The 23,771-nt window shown below is 46.8% G+C and overlaps 1 protein-coding gene across 1 annotated transcript in view; it reads right to left on the reverse strand.

The window, feature by feature from the left end:
• Window positions 1-28: 28 nt before the first annotated feature.
• Window positions 29-23,771, reverse strand: part of SH3BGRL (SH3 domain binding glutamate rich protein like) — a 38,968-nt gene continuing 15,225 nt past the window's right edge. The window contains exons 2-4 of the mRNA XM_026110934.2: window positions 11,478-11,663; window positions 7,607-7,687; window positions 29-4,041 (exon numbers count right to left, since the gene is read on the reverse strand). Of these exons, the coding sequence (XP_025966719.1) occupies window positions 4,009-4,041; window positions 7,607-7,687; window positions 11,478-11,663 (300 nt within the window). The 3' untranslated portion in view covers window positions 29-4,008. The remainder of the gene's footprint in view (window positions 4,042-7,606; window positions 7,688-11,477; window positions 11,664-23,771) is intronic.

A 23,771-nucleotide genomic window follows, 5' to 3' on the forward strand; every position in this document is an offset into this window, starting at 1 on the left:
TTAAATGAGAAATGAGAAAAATCCCATATTCATTGGTAGAAAAGTTTATTATTACAGTGCACACTATCATAACCTGAAACAGCAAGTTAAGTAAACATACGCAGACATGCATTTTGTTTTTAAACAGATTTTTGAAACTGATTTATATTGAGCTTTACATTAATGAATAACAATTACTTGTTTTTTAAGACTTTTATAAACAGACAAGAAAGCAAGAGATTTATTCAGGTTATACAAGTGAAGTGTATATACAGTGAAAGTAAATGGGATTCCTTATAATTAGAAACAGCCTCAGAAGCTGTTTTCCCTAACTTACATTGTCGACCATTTTTTAAGACACTAAATAATGCTGGAGAGCAAGAGTGAAAGACAAGCAATAAACACTACTTAAAGACATGAGGATAACTGATCGCTCTCAGTTGTGCTTTTGTTTAGATACAGAAAAAAGTTGACTCTATAAATAGAAAGCAAGTAAGCTCCCTTCTAACAAACCACTCTAAAAATTAAGTGATCGGTTTCCTTAAGAGCATCTGAATACAAGTCTGGGATTTGGGCAAATCCTAGTACAGTTTAGGGGTTGAAAAATATATCTTTTATAGCACTTCTCGGTGGTGTAATACTTTGGTATGTAAAACACGTGGACTCTTAAAAGAATGTACCTGCTGGGTCTACCAGGCAAACAGAGAAGGTAAAAATGAATAGCTTTAGTTTAAATAGATACCTAACACTGCCCTCTCTGGCAACGTAGATATTAAATAACACAGCCCCCCTGCTGGGAGCAGCATAAAGCTAATTAATTACACATTGTGAAAAAAAGCAGCTCGGGCTGCTTGGCCGCTTTACAAGCATGGGGTGAAGTTGATTTGCCCTGTCCACTTTGACCTGATAAGTGCCTTGGGGGAGGAGCAGGGAAGCAGGTTAATTAGGAAGTGTATTGAAAACTCTCCCAAAAACTCAAAAAACCCCGAAGATATTATTTTGTGTAGATGTTTCCTAAATAATTAAAACTCCTTAGCTGTCACAGGTGAGAGAGAAAATAAATTTAACATGCAGTAGTGGATGGAAAACTCATGCATTATATTCACTTTATTATATAGATCCTGGTATTTTTTTTAATCATTATTTTCACTAGAAACCTGCACTTTTTTCAACTTATGGGGCCACTTAAAACCATGAAGATATCATGTAAAAGAGTCAAGAGTGTGAGAAAGCATTCTGAAACAATTTTATTGGAATGATTCAGGAATGGTTAACATACAGTTTAAATACTTATTGCCTGCCTTCTACATAGGAAAAATATAGAGTTCAAGAAAGAAATGAACAAATTCAGTTGTTGTACCCATCATTAACCTAAGAACAGGTATGTGAACCAGAGAAGTAGCCTATAGGGAACACATCCCTACCACTTCTAGTTCAGGCAAAAGGTCTTCATCAAAACAAATACAAGTTTTACACACAGCCCACAACAGAAAGATTTTAGGTATTTTTCAGTCTGAGTTGGTGCCTTGTTCCCCGGACAAAGAAATAATTCAGTCTGTCTCGACAGAGCTTTCTTAGGAATGCAGATACCGTTTGAATGCTACCATATGGCAAGGATGGGGGGACTAGATGAGGGAACCGACTCTGCTTTCTAAAACTTGGCAATTTTCTTGACTGTCAGAAATAGAGATTGACCTTTTTTCAGACTATTTTGGGTCACTGAACTGACAGAATTTGGCAGTCACTTTCAATTATAGCTTCTCCAAAATAATGACTGTAATGCACAAAACTTATGCCATACTTTCCCTAAACAGGAAACGCAGCAAATAAGCATGAGTATCGTGACTTGTGTGTCAAATTCCACTTTCTTCACAGAACTTCACCTAGTATCCTTTCTTACTTTCTCAAAAACATGACCAGGTTTAGACAAAGAGAAAGATTATGCCAGCATTAAGAAAGCAAGCTCACCTCACTTTAGAATGATGCAATCACAGTGAATGATTAAAATCAGACACTGGATGTAAAATTTAACCCACCTTCTACTCCTAAAAGATCCTAAAAACAAATTCCACAAAATTTCAGCAATTACTGATAAAGCCTGTTAATAAGAAAGCACAAATGTGTGTGTGTTAATCTTGAAGATGAGGCAACATTAATTTACCCCTAGCTATTATGATGCTGTGCTTGCTTTTATAAGCACAAGTTTCAAACACTTACTCCCAGGCCCCTGAATCGGAAAAAATAAAACATGACCAAAAAAAAAAAAAAGTTTAACTACCTTGGCTCCACACTAGATCCTGCTCACTCTCATATCTGTGGAAGTTTCATCATGATCTTCTCTAGAAGAACTTTCTCCAACCAAGAGCAAGTAGCTGCATTTCTCTTTTAATGGACATTGACAAAAACATTAGTTTCAGTGAATGGAACAAAAGTTCTAAACAAATGTTGGTGAGAGAAGTATTGAATTACTGCACTTTAGAGGGTCTTTGTAAACATACATTTTTACTTTTGTCCTGTTCCTAATTTCAGACTTTAAAACTGTAAGCTGTAAACTGTTTTAGAAAGTATTTTAAAAGCACTGCTTTACTGCATCAGTGAAAGTAACTGCATGGTGATGATATGCTGCAGCCTTTTGCAGAGCTATACCACCCGTTTCTCTACCTTCATAAAGCAAAGCAAATTAAAATGTGTGTGTGCAGAGCTATCAGAGTGATCCTCTCCGGAGGACTAATCATCTTTCTCACAGTCCTTTGTTGCTTTGGGGGAATAAGTACCTTATGTGGTGCAAAATGCACTTTAAATTACCCACACATTTCCTACAGTTCAGGGCACTTCTAGTTATTTATATTTTTGCAGAATATGGCCAAAAAAGCTATCTGATGAGCACTGGGAGAATGGACAGGCTAATATTGCACATGGTAAATTCACCAATACAAGACACTTTTAATAGGTTTGCAATTCCTGTCATAGCTTCATGATATGGCAATAGATAGAAATAAGTTTTTAAACCTTAAAAAAAAAAAAACCCTGCTTAATTACAATAGTTCTTGCTATTCAAACATTTCACTTCCTCATTTGAAAAAATACTATATGCAACTAATTACTACCTGGACATGCACTGAGATATCTAACACTATAAGCAGTGTGAACTGGTATTTTTGTAAAGAATTACATTAAAGGCTTTCACCCTTACACTGGTAAGGAAATGCCATTTCTGGCCATTTTGGCTTATTTGCAACGTTGCCTGGGAATTAGCGTGTATTTCACTGAGGTGCACCAAGTCTTGCGCACAAACATGCAAAAAGTTGTGCCTAGGCAGCTATGTGGTCAGCTTACCAATGGAAAGGCCGTCCATTGCCCAAATCCCTTTTTCTTTGTAGGAAGAGCCCACATAGATCACTTAAATGAGAAATACATGGCATTTTTTTTGTCATCTGTACAGTGTGCTACAATACAATTTTAAATATCCATTCTACAAAAGAACAAACAACAATTCCAAAAGTGATTACAATGGTTATTATACTACACATCACCACCTACAATTTCAGCTTAAACCAGAATCTAAAAAGACACTGAAAAATTACTGTGTATTTCAGTAATATTTTTGAGGCAACTCAGGCACTAAAGTTAGTATCTGATAAGGTTTAATGTTGTTGCTTGTTTTCCATATTTTTAAATAGTTGGATATCTAGGTATAACCACATCTGCATTAATAGTACTAAAATAGTTTCTTTAAGTTTACACAAAATGGACAAAATGCCAAGACAGTTTAAACTATTTGAAAAATCAATCATGTCTAATTGCTTCAATTTCCTATGCTTCCAACTTTGTAATAACACACTCCATGCTTTCTACCTTTATGTTCACGTTTTCGCTTTGTGTTCAGATTTGTATTAATGTACTGTGAATGCTGCAAGCACCAATCAAATGTTAGAAATCACATCTATTTTTCTTGAAGCAGAGACAATTTTACTATTTTATAAAAAGCTGTGGAAATTCCCTTTACAGAGCATTTAAGGCAGTTGAAATTCACGCTTGCTGCTTTGCCAGTGCTTCGGCTTCCTGAAATAGCAGAACAGAATTATATATATTAGTACTTTATGCAAGGTGACAACTTACACATACCTGGGCTAGGCACCAGTGTCCATACAACATGACAAAAATTACAAAAGTACGTGATTAAGCCAAGTGGCAGCACTGAGCCCAGCTCAAAGAGTCCCCACTGCCCATGATTACATTATAAAGCAAATCCTATACGGTGCTGGCTTTACCTCCAGCTCCAGCCTAGCCCAGACAGGACCTGCAGGAATATGCGCTTATTCACGTTTTCTGTGCTGCTCACTCCACGTTCCTGACCACGACAGGACCAGGTTTGCCCACAGATGTCAAAGAACAGATATAATGAGTTGATTCCCACTGAGATCAAGAAACAGTTGCTGTAGTTTAGCTCACAACTCCCCCCGCAACCTCTAACATTTCTTGGTATGCTCCAGAAGAAACATTAAAAACAGTAACCTGCATTTTTCAGTCTTGGGGTTTTGTATGTTCAGAAAGGTGGTGGTCACCAACGAGAATAAAATGACTGCTGTTATAAAGGAACTACAAAAGCAAAATAGTTTCCTTGAAAATGGTTTCTGCAAATGTACTTCTGACTGAAGATCAGTGCAATTACATCTCAACACTGGCATGGCCTTCAAAAAGATGAACAGATTCACAGTGCTTCTGCTGGGGCACTCCAGGACAGAGGGCTTGCTTGTTTGTGAGAAAAAGCCCCAAACATGCTAAACTCAGCTTTTATGTAATTGAATTGTTTGTTTTGGTGACTGCATATAAATACTGAAGATAGCAGACTTGGTGTCACTGCTAACATAAGCTTGAGTCATTATAACGATTTCAAAAATATGTCAAACAAATAAATACTACACAAAAGACAGGAGGGAAGAGGAAGAAGGGAATTTCTGGGAAGCCTGTAAGAGCCCCTCAGACCAGGAGCAGGGGACACAGGCCCTGACCCCAGCGCGCAGGGCAGGAAGGACCACGCGTATCCCCGTTATCTTGGGCCCGGGGGATGTCTCGGCTTTCCTGGCTGGCTGCCGAGCGCGTCGCAGGGCGCTGCTCAGCCCCGGAGCGTGGGAACGCTGGGGCTGCCGCTCCGCCATCCCCGTGCTCCCCTTCCGACTGCGTGCCGCAGCCCACGAGCAGAGCCGGGAAGCCACGGCACAGCCGCACGGCTCGTGCAAGGGCAGGCTATCAGCTAGAGACAGAAAAGGCAGGTGAAAGAGGTGGAAAGACAAAAACAGGCAACAAAGGCTGGGAAAAAAGAATGCTCTAAATTCTCTAGAAGACAAGCGGTTCTGTGAATGGAAACAAAGACGCGGTCCTCTGCTTTGTCACACAGCCATTAGCCGGTCACAGGCACTACAGAAGTGGCATCCAACCTTTTTTGGCAGAAAATGCAGTATCAGGTGCATATCTTTAAAGGAGGCAGTGGTAAGCTGGAGAGGATTCCTGGTATTTCTCTCTTCCCCAGGAAAGCGGGTAGAAATAACACAAAGTGCACTCATTCCACAGTGAACACACGAACCCACCTGCCTTGAAAGCCGAGTTCCCTTTCCTCGAGCCTAATCCTGCAAGCTGCCTGGGCACTGCTCAGCTTTTCAGATCTTAATCTTTCCATCTCTCTCACTTTCCCTTATTGCTCCCATGAGGGCCCGCACTGAGCATGCTGTCACTTCTTAAATAAGTAATCACAGCCTTTAACTCACCCAATCCTCTCCCTTTGAAAGGCCTGCACTGCTTGAAGTTGGGATACTAAAGATAAATTAAATGCAAACCATTTTCCGAGTATTTCCCTGGGGTCTGCAGGTGCATTTGAACTCTTCAGTGCCCAAAGCACAAAACAAAACATCAGCGCTCAGTAAATAGTTATTTCCATTCCCATGCTCATTTCTGAGGCCTGCCTCACAGTTTTGTTTGGCATTAATATTGGAGCTTTGTATTCAAACAGCTTTCCAAATCTCTCAGACTGACCCTGAAAAGGGGGTTTGCTGTCCAGGTCCTCTCTCGCAATGGCACTCAGGCTGATCCTAGATTCCTTTCACTTCATGTAGCCCCATACACAGACTCAGTGTCATTAACTGCAGTATTAGCTGCTTGTAGCTATGCTGTAAATGCCAATTCCAGCATCCACAAATGAGTTTCTCATTCTAGGCAGCAGGCAATCAGCCTGATTTGACATCATGCAATTGTAGTACAGATAACAACAGTCAGGCCAACAGCAGAATACACTGGGCACAAAGTCACCCATCCAAAGGTTATCTTCATCAGCTCCAATGCACCCCCAAGCAGCAGCAAGTCTTCCGAAAATTCAGCAGAGTGCAACTACCTTAACGTTTCTCCTTCTTAAGTTTAACCTTTTCCTTAAGTCACCCTTCAGACCAAATTAGAGCAACTGCTGGCCACGCAGACGGCGTCTGTCAAAGCAGTAACTTGCAGGTTAGGCATGCAGCAACGTTCGTGCATGTTACGGAGACAGACGACCTGATTCATCATGGCACCAACTGCTCCTCTGCAGCGCTGCGCTTCCAAGGCTGCGGTGGGTTGTACAGTCGCTCTGCAGCTCACGCAATCAGCCGCAGAGTAAGCAAAGGATCATACGGATGCACCCGGGAAAGCCTCTGTATTCGAGAAAGCATCCTGCATCCTGCGGTTTTTCCTCACTACACCATTCACGTTAGTGGAGTTATCCCTGGAAACTCATTTGGCTCCCAAAACTGTGTGTTTCAGTCCAACCCACAGTCTGTAACAGTTAACACAAACTGATCATCATCCACCTTTAAAATTAGGTCTCTGAGTGATATGTACAGGGTGACCTTCAACTCTTACATGAATAAAGTTGAAAGGAAGCGGTGTGTTTATCCACTGGAACAAGAAAGCTGGAAGTGACCTGGCAGATCCTGCTGCCCTCAAGTGAAACATCTAGAGCAGCCTTGTCTTATCTCATCAAAATCCAGCGGAGAATCCCAGCCCATCGCATCCGCACAGCAGCAACCCGGTTTGCGATTGGCAAAGGAAAAACAAAGCTTCAGATAAGAGGGTGGAGGAAAAAATTGCTTTCAAGGAAGACCAGTGACACTGTTTTCAAGGTATTTTCCATTACAAAAGTCTCATCAAAACTTCATCTGAATTATTTTTTTCACTAAATTGAAAAATCTTTATTTTGAGGCAATTTCTTTTCATCTAGATTTCTTGGACTTTCTTCAGTGCACATATTAACTGCTCTTTTACTTGTTCCCAGGGTGTACAATATGAAAAAAAAATCTGATTAAAGAAAAATCCAAAGTGGCTCTACAGTGAGGGTATCAAAAAAGCATCAGTCTTGAACATTGAATTTTTCTGGTGGAAGGACAGGGAGGAACAGGGAATACAGCATCTTCTACATAAATGAGCACACAACAATGTATTGCAGTAGTGCTGAAGTCTGAAAGCTAAAGCCAAAGCCTCTGGAGCCTGAATATCAGACGAGCAGGTAGATTCATTGGGGCAACCACAAAACACTACTGTGAGCAGAGAAGAACAAGGTGTAAAATACAGGTTGCAGTTTACTGTGAAAAATGTATACACCTACCTTTGAACCAGGTGGCGCAGTCAAGCCTAAAAACGCATACACTGCGTTGTTCTCTCGGGCTTCAAAGAAAGCTTCGTAATCCTTGGGATTAGGGGCAAGGGGGGAAAAAGCGAAACAGAAGTATGAATCTTCAGAAATAACTGGAGATCAGTTTGGTATGTTACCCAGCCCACACCGAGCAAGCTGCTTGCTGGGGCATAATGCAAAATTCAGAGGGTCACCTCAGATTTCCATCATTAGCATCGCTGCCATATAATTTATAGTGCTTGGAAAAGGTGACAAGCTGGGCATTTCGGCATCCGCAGCAACAGATGCTGCTACATGGTGCTTCAGCCTCTCCCGGAGGTACAACCTCCACGGCAGTTTACTGCACCGTCACTGGCCTGGCATCGATGTCCCCCCTCCGGGGCTGGGCTGAGCCCTTACCAAGTTGCAAGCAGAAACATTAAATCCACAGCTGTCATTACTGACTCCTGATTAGTGATGGCAACTCTGCGACTGTGGACTCAGGTCCATAGTCCCACTCTTAAACCTGTTAAAAGTTAAACTTAAACCTGTAAACTGAAAGTAAACTTCTTCCATCACTTTTGCCATTTACGATTAGTCTAGGCAAATGAATGAAATGCAGTAGGGCTGTTTGCTCTAAATCCATGCGTACTCATGTGCTGCAGAGGTACAGGTCCAGCTGCCTTTAGCGTAAGCACAGTCAGTGCACCAGCCCAGCAAAACAGCACATGTCTGAGCCTCATACTGTTTGCTGGTGTGTTAAAAAGGGCACCACAGTTGCTCTAAATATGCACACAGCCACTTCTCAAGCATAAAAAAAGTATAAACTATGAAATACAGAATAAAAATATACATGCTCCTTTCTCTGCCCTTTTTAATATTTGAGGCCGAATGCAATTCTGTAAATGACTCAACTTGGTCGTCTGCTACGTGAGGGAAGAGCAAGCAAAAGCAAATGAACCCAGGATTGTGCAAGCCCAGCGCTGGCCGAGCCACCACACACTTCCCCAACTCCGATTTCCAGACTCAGCCCCTATCTCACTCCTGCCTTTCCTTCTCTCTGTTTTAGCTGAAGCAACAGCACCGGCTCCCTCCAGCTCTAACGGGGTTTCTTTTGAGTCCTGGCCAAGAAACGTCCCTAGGGCCGAGCGGCAGCACCGAGCAGGCTCCGTCGAGGGCTGACGTCGGGGAGGGAGCTGCCATTACGGGCAGGCTACCTCACATGCCCGTCCGTCTGCAGGCGAGAGCGTAAGGAATGAGCAAACGCTGCAGGCTTTGCAGCGTGCTCAGAGCCAGGGCACTCGCAGCAGAGGCTGCGGCAGCTGGAACAGAGGGAACGGAGAATGCAGACAGCCTAGAGATCAGGGATGCCAAATCCTTGTTCAGTTTGTGCACGTAGTGCTCAGGTGCTAGTTGGATAAAAATGCATATGAATACGTTAAATCCCCCCCGAAGCCCTCCTGCTGACAGTGCTTGCTCTACGCTGGGGCTGCTTGATAACAAAGCGGTTGTTATCTCGCAAGTTCATAGTCCAGCAGTCCGACTCTGAGCACCGACCGAGGAGCAGCTTCCTCGCCAGCCCGCGGGCACGGGCAGCCTGCAGCCGCAGCCCCTCTGCTGCGCCCACACCAATAAAGCCCCGCTGGCTCATACCGCTACCTGTTAGGCTGCATCAGGTAAAACCAACAGGGAAGTTCATGCTTAAGGTGAATCAGATAAAACCGTAGGTGGGTTTAAATGCGCGGGTGTATAAAATTAACTTTTACCCTTCTGAAAGCTAAAACTGCAGTAACTTGAATCCAGCTACGTAAACTGACTGGATTTCTAAAGGGGAGCAATTAGAGTCCCTTTGCATCTTCCGGGATTGCTTTTTATGGGAGCAACCTCAGGACCAAAAAAAAGGACTTGAAACCTCTCGTGTGATGGGCGGAGACTCCACCATCTCACTGTTTACATACGGGAAAGACAGGGAGTGAGGCAAAGAGCAATGACTCTCTGTATGATATAAAGCCCCAGCCTCACCCTAACGCACTGGGATATATGGGAGCTGGAGAGGCACTCCAAACCCACTCAGAAATATCCCAGACATAGAGGGTAACCTTGCCTGCCTGCTTGGTACACCTTTCATTAAAATCTTCCCCTGGAGATCCTCTACTGTGTGATCTTCAGCCTAGCTGAAGTAGTTTTAAAACCTTTTTCAGTAGTTTTAAAACCTTTTTTCTTGGAGAATAGCAGTGGCTGGTCGTGAAAAGTTCAAAGTGACATGATATTCCTTTAACAAAACCTTCTGCAATGAAATAAGCACGTAGCAGCAACTGGTCTGAAGTATATGCACACCTCTCCCCAAACTTACTGTATCCAGAACTCTCCCGGGTTGCAGTTGGGGTACGTTATCTATCTGCGATAGATAATCGCAAGTATCTACGATAAGCGAACACTCAGATACAACTGCACGCAGTTTTTTCTCTTCCTGTCCCACACCACCGCGTAACGGTGCCCCGTGCTGCTGGGCAGCTGCAGCAATGCAGCAGAAATCTGGCTACATTTCACTGATAAAGGACAACCGCGCCGCGATTTGCTTGCGCACCTAAAGGCTCTGCTGTGCCAAGGAGAGAAAGGTGACACTGTATGCAACTGGATTTACTACTGGCATGGAAGTTTTGGCTTTTTAAGAAAAAACATAAAAAAAGACAGAGATATCTGCAAGTAATAGACATTTTCAGCTCTTCATGACTAGCTCCTTCTCAGCTTTCAGTTACAGACAATTACTGATCTGTCACTCGAAAACTTTTCCATGTCAAAACCACGGTCATTAAAATTTTGAAAGCTGCATGGTATCTTAGTTCACTGTGGATTTTGTTTCGAGTTCAGCCTTTGTTACAAGCAAGAAAAAATTTCCTGGGGATTGAGTATCGTTTCTTTCAGTAGCCACAGCATTGCCTCTCAAAGGCGTAGAACTGGTAGATTCTGATTTACGGACTTTGCAGGCCAGCATCAGACTGCAAAATGACTTAGAAACAAACAGCAGAGAGCAATGCATACTGTGCTCTTTTCAGGAGATATTAAGTTTTTAAAATAAAATTAACAGTTAATCTAATAATCATTCAAGCATGGCCTGCTGAGTAGAAGTGCTGCAGGGCAACATACTTTTGATCAAGCATTAAAATACTTACAAGTAGGAATTGTATTTGCAGCATGATTTTTAATCTATGCAAGGCATTAGAATAAGTGGACTGCAACCACCTTCATTTCACAAAACAGAGTCCACAAAAAGCCGAGCCCAAGGTAAGTGTTTTCGTCTCAGTTTTAGAAAACTGATATAGTGACATGGCAGAAATCACTCCATACAAACACTTCTTGTGGAAGCTGAATAACAGGTTACAGAATGATCTAGGTCTACGTTTATAGAAAAAACCCATGTGTACAGAACAGCTCTCTGAATTTGCTACAGAACGTAGGGCTGGTGCAACAGTGTCAGATTTCTGTGACATGCTAGTCCACAATTACAGTTAAAAATGAGAATTAGAAAACCCTAAACTTTCAAAGCTATTAAAAAAACATCACTGGAAAAATACATATACTGCAGGTTGGTGGTAGGCTCATTCCAGTAAGCAGCACAACGGTCTGAGGATCTGCAGACCTGAGGTCTCACCCTTCCTCTAGAGCAGGACATTCAAGAACCAACCGTTATTAAAAGCCCCAAAGGATGAGTAAACATTTAACATCTTCCGTGCCCTTCACAGGCTGCACACCCAGAGGTCCAGCTGCCAACTCTGTTGATTGAAACAGCAAAGCACAAACCATTGCAGCTGTGGGAGGACTGGGACAGGAAAAGACCAAGCGAGGGATCGGGAAGGTGCCTTACCCCGAGGTACCGGCAGTCGTTGAAGAGTCGGGGCGGCAGGGGGTTCCCGCTCGCCGGCCGGCTGTCCTCGGGGACGTTCTCCCGCATCCATTTCCGGTTCTCCTCGTTGGCTGCGATATCCTTCTCCTCAAATTCAATTTTGTTGGCTTCCAAGAAACCTAATACATCTTGTTGCTGCTTTTTAATCTGTCAGAAAGGGAGCAGGAGACAAAATTAGTCATCAAAGCATTTTCCCGCTGCTGATTATGCAATTCCAGGATTCAAGGCAAAAACAACGGGATGCAAAACAGGTCGCAAATGGAAGCTATAGGAAAATTTTTTTTTAGCAAGAATGAGTACTTTAGAAAGAAGAGACCAGGATCTGAGAGCTGAGGGGAAGCACACGCCGTGCTGTGCTCACAGCACGCACGCGGAGGAGGTTAGCAGGATGCAGCCCACCAAGCTCGGCCGAGGGCCACGAGCTCAGAGGAGCCAGCAGCCTTTTCCTGCTATGCTTCAAGGAGTTTGCAAGGGCAGGTACCCACTGCGCTACTGCCGACGCACAGCGATTTACTGACTCCTTCCCCGTGGGCACGGCTCAGCTGCCCACGCTTTTCGGGTCAGCGCTCCCTTTCTTCCCTCGATTTGGCTCCCGCAGGCACCGTCCCTGCCCACGCAAGGGTATTCCGAACTCAGATGCATGACCAAAATACTCCCTTCGGTTCACCAGACCCCCTCCAGAAAATGCACCAAAGCACCAGGAGACACTTCGTAACGGAGACTACGAGGTTTTGTTGTTTGGCTTTTTGTTAAGGATCTGCCCAAAGGCAAAGGTGCAAGCAGTCACCCTGCAGAGGCTACGCTGACAGCGCCTTAATATTAACTGGGGTGACCGTTGTTCATTAGATGCAGTGACGTTTGCTAGCGGGACACACAAGCTACCGACTGCATCCTCAGGTCCCCTGGAATCACAGGCCAAACTCGCCCATCCAAGACTCAAACTTATCATCCTTCAGAAGTCGACTCCGCAGCTCGCTCCGCAAGGATTTCCCGACAGCGACATCCTGAGGTACCTCTGCCTTATGTTTTCTTGGGCAAAAAAAACCAAACTTTTCTGCTGTGCTCCGCATGTACTGACTGCAGGTACTGCCTACGAACAGCTTTGGAAATCACTTGCAAAAGCGGAGCCACAGGGGAGAGAAATGGCAAGTCCGCCTTCCCACGCCAGCAAAAGCTTTGCTACCCAACTCCGCAAGGGCAAGAGGTCACTCAAAACACGTATTATCCTTACTGACCTGCTACAAAACCAGACTGGCTTGATAAGGACCGCTCTAGCTCACACTATTGCTCTGCAAAAACAGAGGAAGCACAATGTGGGTAGAAGATATGTGGGGAGGAAGTTCCCCCCCCAAATCCTGATGCGTTTTAAGGAAAGGTCTCGGGACTGAGCTGCGCGGGCTGAACGAGACCCCATCCGTGCGTGGTGCCCGCGGCGGGGCAGGGTCTCTGCGCGAGGATGCTGCCGCCGTGCTGCAGGGAAGGTGGCTTTTATTACCGTCACATACGAGTTATTCGCTTCCGCAGACCGAGCTGCTCTGCTTACGCTCTGCTCTTCCTCGGCACGAATTTACCACTCCGAAGGAAATTATAACCACACGCATCCTGGCGAACAGCGAAAAAACAGAATTTAATAGGAAATCTGTTTTCTTCACATTATTCGCTTTGCTACAGAACCGGCTCAAGGCCTGGATTTAACCTATGGGCTCCCCGCGACGAGCGCAGCGCGCAGTGCAGATGTGCCGCTCCCAGCTGTGCTGCTCCCGGCGGCTCGGCTCTCCTTATATGGGGAGCAGCACCGCAGGCAGCCGCAGCCCGGCCGCTCCAAATTAGGCAGCCGCGCGCCCCGGCTCGCCCCCGCCGCACGGGGGGCCGCGGGGAGACAGGGAGGGCAGATCGCTAACGTGCGCGGAGGAAAAGTGCCGCTGCCATGGAAAGGAGGAGGTGAGAGCAGAGCACGGCATCCCAAAAGCGGCCGTGAGGCTCACGCGGCAAAGCCGCGCTTAAGCATCCCTTCGCTCACGCTGCAACAGCTCCGCTGCAGCCATTGCTCCTCGCTGCGTGGCAACCCACGAGACAGGACTACTCCGCGATAAACCCAATCTTGTCATTTTAAACGAAAATAACCCCAGAGAGGCAGACCTCTCTCTGCATCGGCACAGCGCAAAGGGACCGCGAGGGTCAAAGCGGCTCCCGGCAGCGGTGCTCGGCCGCTGCAGCAGAGCACGCAAGGGACAGGTAGGAAGCAGAAGACTGCTGCTGTGCATTAGCTAACTTTCATCACTGCTAAAAATAAATAAAATGGACAGGCTAATTCCACCCTGAGGAAGCCGTTCACGTTGCAGGCTACACAGAAGAACATTTTTCAGCAGACACAAATCCACCGGTAAGAGATTTCTTCACTCTGCTGTAACAACACGAGTCACGGCAGGCGGGAGCAGCGAGGGAGAGCTGCCAGTCATGTTTCAGAGCTCAAAAAAGCCAGTATTTCCTTCATAAACCATTCTGGAGGACTGAAATGAAGGAAGGGCCTTCGTAACTGTAAACGCTGGTTAGTGGTCACGATCTAAGGCAACACACTGACCTGACACTAAAATGATTTTTGCCAAACTAGGTATGTTCTAATGAACCCTTTTCCACCACTTCCAAACTATGGATCGAGCCCATTTCCATTAGTTTCAGTTCCTCAACTTGCACAAACCCAATAGCTCAGAGAGAACACACTTTGAGATCTCACAGAATTAAAAAACCAAAAACCATAGTTTTTACCCAATCCACTATTAAATTACACTCTGCCTTGTACAGCAACAGCTCTATCATCTAGCAGTAATTAGTATTCTGATCTCCTGAGAACTCTGGTTTTTAAATCACTTTTAATAGCAAACTGTCTCCTAACCACATACATACCCATAGGTTCCTCATAGCACCTCACCAGTCTGACACCACCACCCCGTTACCCAAGTCTTTTGTAGAGCATCTCACTCTCTATATATATACATATATATAAGTAGCAGAAAACCACACAGTATGCAACATCTGACGAAGCCTGACTATCTTAGCCACTAAGATGTCTCTTCTACATGAAGAAAACGCCTCTGGCTATCCTACGCTGCCATCGTTTCCTATGACAGATCTAGGTGCACAGCTCAAAGACAGAACCCCTCGTCTAAAGGCGATGGATGCTGGGACCTTCACTGATGACAGCGGGAAATTCACAGCATTAGAAAAACATTAACGTGTTGCCAGGATCAGGCCAGTGAAGTCGACATGTCTCCAGCAACTTAAACACAATTTTCCTTTTAGGCATCTGCATGTGCAACACCTCCCTTTCTACGCTGCCGCATTGCCCGATTTCCTCTATTTTCTCTCATCTTGGGCTATCAGCTTCTGGGGCAAGAAAAGTCTCTGTGTTGCTTGCTCAGCGGCTGGGAGCACCACGGGGCCCCGGTCCACGGCCGAGGCTCTGCAGGGCTGTCCCAGCGGATGCCTTCTCTGCCCGTGCGGGAAGACAGCAGAGGAGCCCCAGCTGCAGACGGGTCTCCTCCGCTAGACAAGGCTCCCCGCAGCGGGCCAGCGCCGCGTTCGTTCCCCGCGCTGCTCTCGGGCCGGCTGTGGTCAAAGGAGGGGATTCTCCTTCCAAGACGGTGGAAACTGCGAAGAAAAACTAGGAACTGGGGCTGACATGTAACATTAGTCTGAAACCCTAGTCTTTGTCCAAAAAAAGAGAGTAAGCTGGAAGATCAGTGACGCCTTCCTCCCGGCTCCTCAGCCTCGGCGACGAGCAGCTACGCAGCAGCGCTCAACGCTCCGGAGAAACGCGGTACCCGCAGCTGGGCAGGAGGGACAGAGCTGCCAGATCGCATCGTTGTATGGGCCTGTTCAACAAACCTCGGTTAATCTTGGGCACTGCAATAGCGCTGGGATGGAAGCGCCTAAAACAGACCCTAAAAACGATGCCTGCTGCTGCTTTTAAGTATTTTGTCTTGTACCAAACAGTGCTTACCCTCCTTGGGACACCAGCAGGGCAGACGGCTCCCACCGCCCGCGTTCGGGACGGGGAGCGAAGCCCTTTGGCAGGAGGAAACGCAGCATCCTCAGGCTACGCCTGGCAATGCTGAGCGCTCGCATTTCCCAAACGCTCTCCGAGTGCCTAGCTGGGCATGGACGCTGGCCAAAGCCCTCCCGGACACCCCCTCGCACTGCGCACGCAGCCGTCGGGCTGACGGCTATTTTGGCCCATCAGCTGCAGCTAACTACAGTTGGCAAACACGAAAATCCTTGTTTATGCTGAGTGCTCCTGACAGGTTTTCCAGGCTACATGGCTCCGGCGGAGAGATGGGAGCACGAATGGAAAAAGCGCAGGAGCCCGGGAACGAAGGGGCTGTGGGAACCACGGCGGAGTCTGGGGGCCGAGGCAACCCGGATGCTGCGGAGGAGGAAAAGTCACGGATAGACGTGAAAGCACAAAACGATGGAGAAATCAAGGACGGTGATGGATGGAAGGAGGAACGAGAGTCAGCCCTGCCAGCGGAGGCTCACGGCCGCGCACCGGGGTCCTGCCTGGGTGACAGGGACACACAGGACAGTGGGACAGCTGCTTTTGTGCACGGGTGGCTTCACCCCCTGCCATACCTTGTCCCCCTCCAAAAACAAGAAAAAAACACCTAGCTGTCGGTCTGAAAACAAAGTGATTCACGCTTCCCAGCACGTTCTTGCAGAGCGAAAAAAAAATCTAAAGTTACTCAGCTTCGGGAAATGTTATACTTCTTGCTGATGTTCCTAAGACAGTGTTCAAAGGAAACATTTAATCACACAAAGCCATTTTTAATCAGTTTTGGCTTCCAACATCCATTCCAAAGATGGAAATACCTTTATGGCAAGCGGCTGGAGGTTAAGTAAATTCTTACCCCGGCGCTGTCATCTTTTGCAGGCAGAATCCAAGCAAACAGCATTACAAGCCCAGGCCTCCGGGAGACCTTTTTTCAAGCTATCACTGTGTATCGAGACTCTCTTCCTTTCCAATTACAAGCCAGTTATGAAATATTAAGCTTTAACAGAGCATGTGCACAGAGGAACATTATGCAAACGTATATTTTAGGATTATGAGCAAGTATAGCCCTTCATTTGAAAACATATCAAAAGTTGAATTTACAATTCTATGTTCTAGTTTGCAAGTGTCCTGCTGCAAGGAAATCCTTGGTAATGCAAGAGAAACCACATCAAAGCTGTCAAGAGTAGAGGTGGGTGACGTTTTTTCAACAAATAGTCCATCAAAAATGGAATTTTAACCCCAAAGTTGGCAGAACATTTGCTAGAAAATGCTGCAACATTTCAGTCTCAAAATATTTTTCTCGCCTTTACCCTCATTCAAAAAAAATACCTGAATGATAATAAACACAAAGGGAGCAGTAGGACAAAGTTGGTTATGTCCTCAACGAGGCTGAAATACTACTGTTGTACTTCAAGCAAAACTAAATTTCCTCTGAAATCTTCATTTCAGATACCAAACTGAAATCTAGTATTTCTTAGCTCTTGCCAAGCCCCTACCTCTGTATCGATTTGCAATTCAGGACTACTTGTTTATTTGAAGAAGCACTTGCCAACTGAAGAAAATCCGTGCTCATTATTTTAGTTGACCTTCAGGGAAGCGCTTCTACCTGAGACGACCTGCACAGCTCGGTGGGGCTTTGACGGCACGGGGAGAAGATGCGAACGTGCCGTCGACACGAGCTCTGCAGGGAAAAGCACCGCCAGGGCCCGGGGAAGGAAGGGGGCCGAGGCGGATACGCCGCGCCGGCCCTGCAAGGAAATAGCTGGCTTAAAGGCTTCATTGAAACGCACTTCAAAGAAATTTCTCCTCTGTCTTGTTTGGTATACAGAGATAAACACAGAAGAGAATAGTCTGGTTTGTACTGCCGGCCAAGGGGGGTTTGGGGTGGGTTTCTTTTAGTCTTATTATTTTTTCAGGTTATAAATACATTCCCTGTTGGACAAGAGGCATCTTTTAGAAATCTATTTACGGCCCGCTGCGATCGTAGGGCGGTTTGCAGGGCGAGCGCTGCTGTTCAGCACACGGCACCCCACGGCCGTTGTGGGGGTGCTGGGTCCCGACCTTCTGCACGGGGAAAAATAAAGCTTTTTTCTTTAAGGCGTGATGAAGTGGCTTTTACATTGTTGTGAGGATTTAGAACAATTTTACAGAAATTTCGTGTAAAGTTGGCAGCCATGGCTGGTGCCACCATCAGTCACAGCAGCAGCTACGGGGCAGATGTGGCCTCGGCTGCCTCCCTCTCGCCACCCCGCAATGGAGAAACTCAGCGATTATTTTGGTTTTTTAAACCAGGAAAACAGAGAATGAACGCAAAACAGCGAATCCAGCTCTTTCACTTGTCAAGTTAGAGATAAAAACCAGCTTAAAGATGTTTTTACAGCCCCTAGCTCGAGCCTCTGGGTCCAGCCAGGATTCTAGGTAGAAAAAGCAACCAAGCCTTGGGAGCAGTCGCATTTCAAACCACGGATGATTTTAAACAAGTTGTTTCATTTTAGGCTGACGATTCTCCAAACCACACGAGCCACCTGTTTTGTGCAAAAAGATGAGAAAGTTCAAACCTTCAAACGATACCGCTATTTGCTGTAAGCCTTGCAACCACCGAGCGCTTTGGTATGTTTTGCAGACTGACGAGCTAAAACTCGAGCTGAGATGGCGAGAGCCCAGCGCCAGCCAGCAGCCCCGTCCCGCGCGTCCCTGCAGCCGAGGTGATAACCCGCAGAGACCTTTCCTTTTGAGGGAGCGGGGCAGCACAGGCAACGCTGGGCCGCCGCCAACACAAATTACTGTGCCGCGGGGCCTCGCGCCAGGCCGAGGTCCTGCTGCGTGCCGCGGCCCGGCCTCGCGCTCCCAAAGCGCCCCGGGTCCGAGTCGAGAAAGCAGACTGCAGAGCGGGCAGCCGCACGCAACGGCCGGGCCGCGGTCCCAAGCAGCTCCAGAAGTCACCTAGCGAGGCACAGAGAAATGAAGCTAAATACGTCCATTACCGGCAGTGGTTTTTTCCTCTTTCCTTGTTCCAGGGTCAGCGATTTTTTCTTTTTTAGGCTCGACCACCCGTGTTGCTGTGACTAGCTAACAGAAAAGCTATTAACAGCCATTTTTTTGAAGACCCCCCCCTTTTATTTATTTATTTTTTTAACATTTCTCACCTGATTTCTAAAATGGCAATGCCTTCCTCATGTGAGCTGCTAGCACGGAAGCTAATTCTTGCAAATCAGCTGCAAAATGCTTATAATTTTGCCTCCCGGTCCAACATAAGCTGTAGGAGTTGAGCAGCATGGCAGCTGAACTGGGGATTTAAATGCCACGGATTCCTCAAGGCCCCTTCAAGCTTGTTCTCCACCCCCGGCTGCTACAGCAGGGCTCCGTCCGGAGACAAAACACTTCCAAGGAGCCCTCCTTGGCCTCCACCAAAGCCTTCCCTCCGTTCTCACTGTAATATTCACGGAGCCTTTTTTTTTTTCTCTTTCCCTAAGAAGAATCCAGACATTTTTCCTGTAGCAGCTCTAAACGGCAGAGGCGTCAGTTCTGCAGCTGCTGGTGGCTCCCATCTGCTGTAAACTGGAGTCGAAGGGTGGGGAACCCGCAGCAGATGCCTCCAGCAACGAGCTGCTCCATCAGGGCTTTGCAGGGTCAACCTCGGAAGTGTCTCCCATTGATTTACGCCTCACGAGCCTCCTTCACTGTGCCTGACAGCCCTATTTTTAGATCTGGGCAATTATCATTACAGAACTCTAACCACTTCTTTGGTCTGGCTATTTTAAGCCAAGTATTACGCATAGCAATGCCATCGTTATCTCTTCTAACGCTTGGTTTCTGGGCTGTAAAGAACAAGATTCAGGGCAAACACAGCAAAACCACCCTGAACTCACGTGACCTAAACCAAACACAGGAGGCTGGAAAAGCTCACGGGATACTCGTGCTTCTTTTTGCGTAGAAATTAGGCAGCGTCCAGATGGGTCCCATATGTACTTACTTTCTCCCACCAGGCCATTTCGGGAAAGGCCAGGACGTATGAACATGTACGCTGCACCGCTGCAGCAGCCTCTCTGGATGTGGTTTGCCCTCCATAGCTTAAAAGGTGTTGACTTGGACAAGGTTCTTGCCACCACGAACCAGGCATTCGCCACGCTCGGGCCGCACGATCATCACGTGCTGGGTCTGGGAGCTGAGGCAGCGGGAGATGGAGCCTGCAACACACGCTAAAAGCAGCAACCACGCTCCTGTGCGCTCCTGGGTGGTTTGGGAAAACGCTTTTTTCTTAAAAGCGGCAAAGTACGAGTCCTAAGAAGAAAGAGCGCAAAGCAATCGTGCAGAGCGGGGTGGGGGAAGAACCTAGGTTATGGAAAGCTTTTTGCAACCTAACTTGAAGGCTGCATCGCATCTGGAAGCACGTCTCACGAGCACCAGGGCATTATCCAGGCATAAGGAAACACGCCACAGACCGGATTATCCAGCCCGAGCCGAGAACACAGCTCAGACAAAGGGCAAAGCCTGCACCTCCCAAAACAAGGCCACGACTTGGCTCCAAAAACTGTGCAAAATTATGTAAATGCAGAAGCTGATTCACGAGAACAAAAATAAAAGCTTCTCTTATGGATTATAACACCACTGTAAGTGCATTAATTCAGTTACCCAAAGCCTAAAAACCTGTCAGATCCCAAAGCAACAAAACCCGAGTCGAGGGACTCCACCGCATTGAACAATTTTTTCTGCGAGAAGAACCAAACACAGAAGCTGGTGTCGCGCTCCGTGTTACGGAGGCGTGTGGACCAGGACTCCCCGAGGAGCCCAAGCCGCTGACGGACCCCACTCCCACGGAACTGTACTTGCTCTTTGATGTAGAGTGCAAGGAGAGCAGAAACCCCCTCCGGGAGCTCGGCTTTTCGTCTGCTTAGCCTGCTTTGAAAAGTTCAGCCAGTAACACAGGCCCCGGCTCCTCTGGCTAGTGCAATCTATTAAAGCAGCCTGTTGAACAGGTTCCTAATTGCCCTGTCGCTAACTTTCTATTGACGTTCAATGAGTTAGTAAGAAAAGTAAGAAAGAAACCTTTTCTCTATCACTCCAAAGGAAAGACTAAACTAATACAATCAGCTGGAAAGATACTAATTTAGAAAACTAATCTCAATTTACCGCCTAACGCTGTTCAGAACAGCAGGACAACACTAAATATAGGATCTTACACATTCACTAACCTGAAACAACATTTAGATGTTGGAGTATAGGCAGTACAGTCTCTCTCTGCCTTTCCATTCACTTCTCATCCCTATGCTGGAAGCGATTTCGTCTCTTAACCACAAGCCACCTTCTCCTCCAGACCCTCGCCTTCAAAGCCCCCTCTCTCTGCAAGGGTGCTGCACTGCTCTGCCCTTTCTTGCACCCTGCCTGGTGCTCAGCACCCTTCCCAGTGCTCAGCACCCTTCCCAGTGCTCAGCACGGCTGGACTGCGCCTTTGCACAGCCGCATTCATGTCCAGGCAGGGACTTCTGTGCCGGGGTGTAAAGCACCGTGCGCATTTACACCATCACCTTTAGTGAACTGTGCTAACACCAGGTTTCCGTCACCGTTAGAAGTACACCGTTTCCACTACAACGGGACAGCTCGTTTCCCCGTGGCCTTTCCCCCCTTGGGCTCCCAGGGAAATCCAGGCGCATGCTCCGGAGTCACGGCACTTCGCGCCGAGCTGCAGACACGCAGCGCAGCGAGCAGCACGACAGCTAAGCGGCCAGGGGAAGCAACCGCTCCCTAACGCAACCCCGTAGTCTCTCTATAGTTCTGCAACATGGTGATTTGGGACGTATATCTATGCACAAGAGCAGCTCTCTGCTAGCAGACCTCACACTCCTTACTCCCCTTACAGGCACCATCGCCCCAGCGGTCACCGGAGCGAAGGGGTGAGATGCTCACCTTCGTGAGCGCTACACGGTATCAACAGTCCAACCGTTCAGACCCAGATGGTATCGAGCCTTTCATTCGGACACCCATAGCATTTGCGCTTAACACTGCGGCAGGATTTCTGAACATCACCTCGTTGGGTCAGACCGACACGTGACAGCTGCTTCCCCGAAGCTCTCCTATGGTCAAATGCTAACACCAAAGATACTAAAAGGCCATAAATAGATCCGAACTGACTCGCTGTGCCATACCAAAGGCCTGTTCAGCCTGCTCTCCTCCAGCAGTGGCCAACGGCAGACTCTTATACCCGTTAGTCAAGTAAGAGGACAAGTAACATCTCCTTATTTATACTTTCTCAGCTTCTGGCAAACGGTGGTAGCAGCACTGCTTAATGAAGGATGGATTACTTTCTAATGTGTTTTACGTTTACTTTCTATGAAGGCACTTTAAGGATCAAGGTATTATCACAGTCAAATTCTGCTCTCAACAGATAACATCCGAACATGCAGGAAAAAATAAAAAATAGTAATAAAATAAAACTGCCCTTTATACTTGCTTCTCAAAGGGCTACTGTGATTCTGCTGGGTTTCTAGCAGACAGAACATTTTACCACCAGTAAGATCTGAAGACAAATTATAAAAGTGCCATTTAATAAACTGCAGATTTTGCTCCAGCACACGACAATGCTTCTCTGTCAGCTGCAAACCCACCTCCTTCCCTGCTAAAGCCACCAAATTCAGGAACAAGTTTTTCTTCTTTTTCTTGGCTGCAAGAAAAAAGGCGACATCTTACATATGCCTTTACCTCTCCTCCCTCCTGGCCACTCCCTGGTTTTTTTAGATGTCTTGGTTCAACGCTCCCTGGACACCAAGCCACACGTCCCGCTCCGAGGGTGTCCTACTTGCATTACGGAGATGCCAGGACAGCCAAAACGCACAAATACGCGTTGGGAGCTCATCCTGGAGAAAAGAGCTGAAGGGTTAAATGCCGCGAGACCCACTTCAGCAGAGCTCCTTTACCGTGGCAATCTGGTTAAATAACCGAACAGACTTGCTCCGTTTGTGCTGATCTTCGCTTCCCAGCATTGTGCCCAACACGCTGACTTACACTCACAGTAAGATCATTAACTGCTGTGGAAAAAAAGGACTGCTAAGCATTACACAACTGAAAAGCGACCTGTTTTCACATCTCAGGAAAAACCCAAGGATCTCGGTTAAGTCCCCATCACAGCTCTTGAACAACCCACCTAAGACCACTTTGCCCTTCCAACAGCTGCTCTGCTTTATCTCCAGAAAGGCCGCAAGGACGTGGCAGCTCCCCGGGCAGCGTTTCACAGCTCCCCGCACGTCCAACCCACAGCCCCGGAGCCCGAGCCGGGAGCAGCACAGCCCAAAGCCGCAGCCACAACCCACCCGGGCAGGGAGGTCTTCCCAAACCTGCCCAAAGCCTTGCTGGCTCAAACCCTAGATTTACCAGGGTTTGGTTCACCAACATGGGACCTGGTCAGAAAGATGTATATAAAATATGAACGGTTACCATAAATTATCTGCATTTTTAAACTGCAAACTTCTGGCATGCCGCTGCCGCGGAGCACGGTACTGTGCTGGCTGGGGCGCAGCACCCGGGGGACCATCAGTCACGCTCCGAACACAGGGCCCTTCCGTGCATCCGGAGATTAGCTCCTTGGTTCGCTGGGTTTTTTTTTCCCCTTAAGTTATGTGGAAAGTGACAGCACTGCTTGAGGGGATTAACCGCCTGGATTTCAAAAAACAAGCAAAATACCCCCACGCAACCAAGACTTCTATTTTCAGGGATTTTAATGCAAGATTTTAACATAGAAAATCTCTCTCTTTTTGGCTGATGACAGACATTTGTTCATGGAATGGCAGCAAATCTTTTTTCGCTCAGTACTTCTGGACACGATGCCCACGATCCCCAACGGCTGGGGAAGGGAGGGATGAAAACCCAGGAAGTCCCAGCGAGGGGCTGGCAGCCTCCGAGCTGTCACCAGAGGAGACTCCGACCCTCATCACGTGGGTATTTTCCGTAGAAAACCTAACAGCCTCGACAGAGAGGAGGAAAAAAGAAGTGAATGCAAATGAGCGTTTCGAACTGTTGAACACTGGGCGAGGTGTTCTGGAACTGGGAAAGCGTTAGACACGCACTTGTCCTCTCTCGGGAAGCAGGATCTGTGCATGACTTATTATACGGCTTTCACATGGGTGGCAAAACTGGAACCAGAAGCACTTGAATTTTTAAGGGAGTGAGATGAGCAATGACAGAAGGATTTCAACGTGTACCAGACAACATTAAGC

The sequence above is a fragment of the Dromaius novaehollandiae genome, chromosome 11 (genome assembly GCF_036370855.1).
Source record: "Dromaius novaehollandiae isolate bDroNov1 chromosome 11, bDroNov1.hap1, whole genome shotgun sequence".
In the NCBI taxonomy this organism is placed as follows: Eukaryota; Metazoa; Chordata; class Aves; order Casuariiformes; family Dromaiidae; genus Dromaius; species Dromaius novaehollandiae.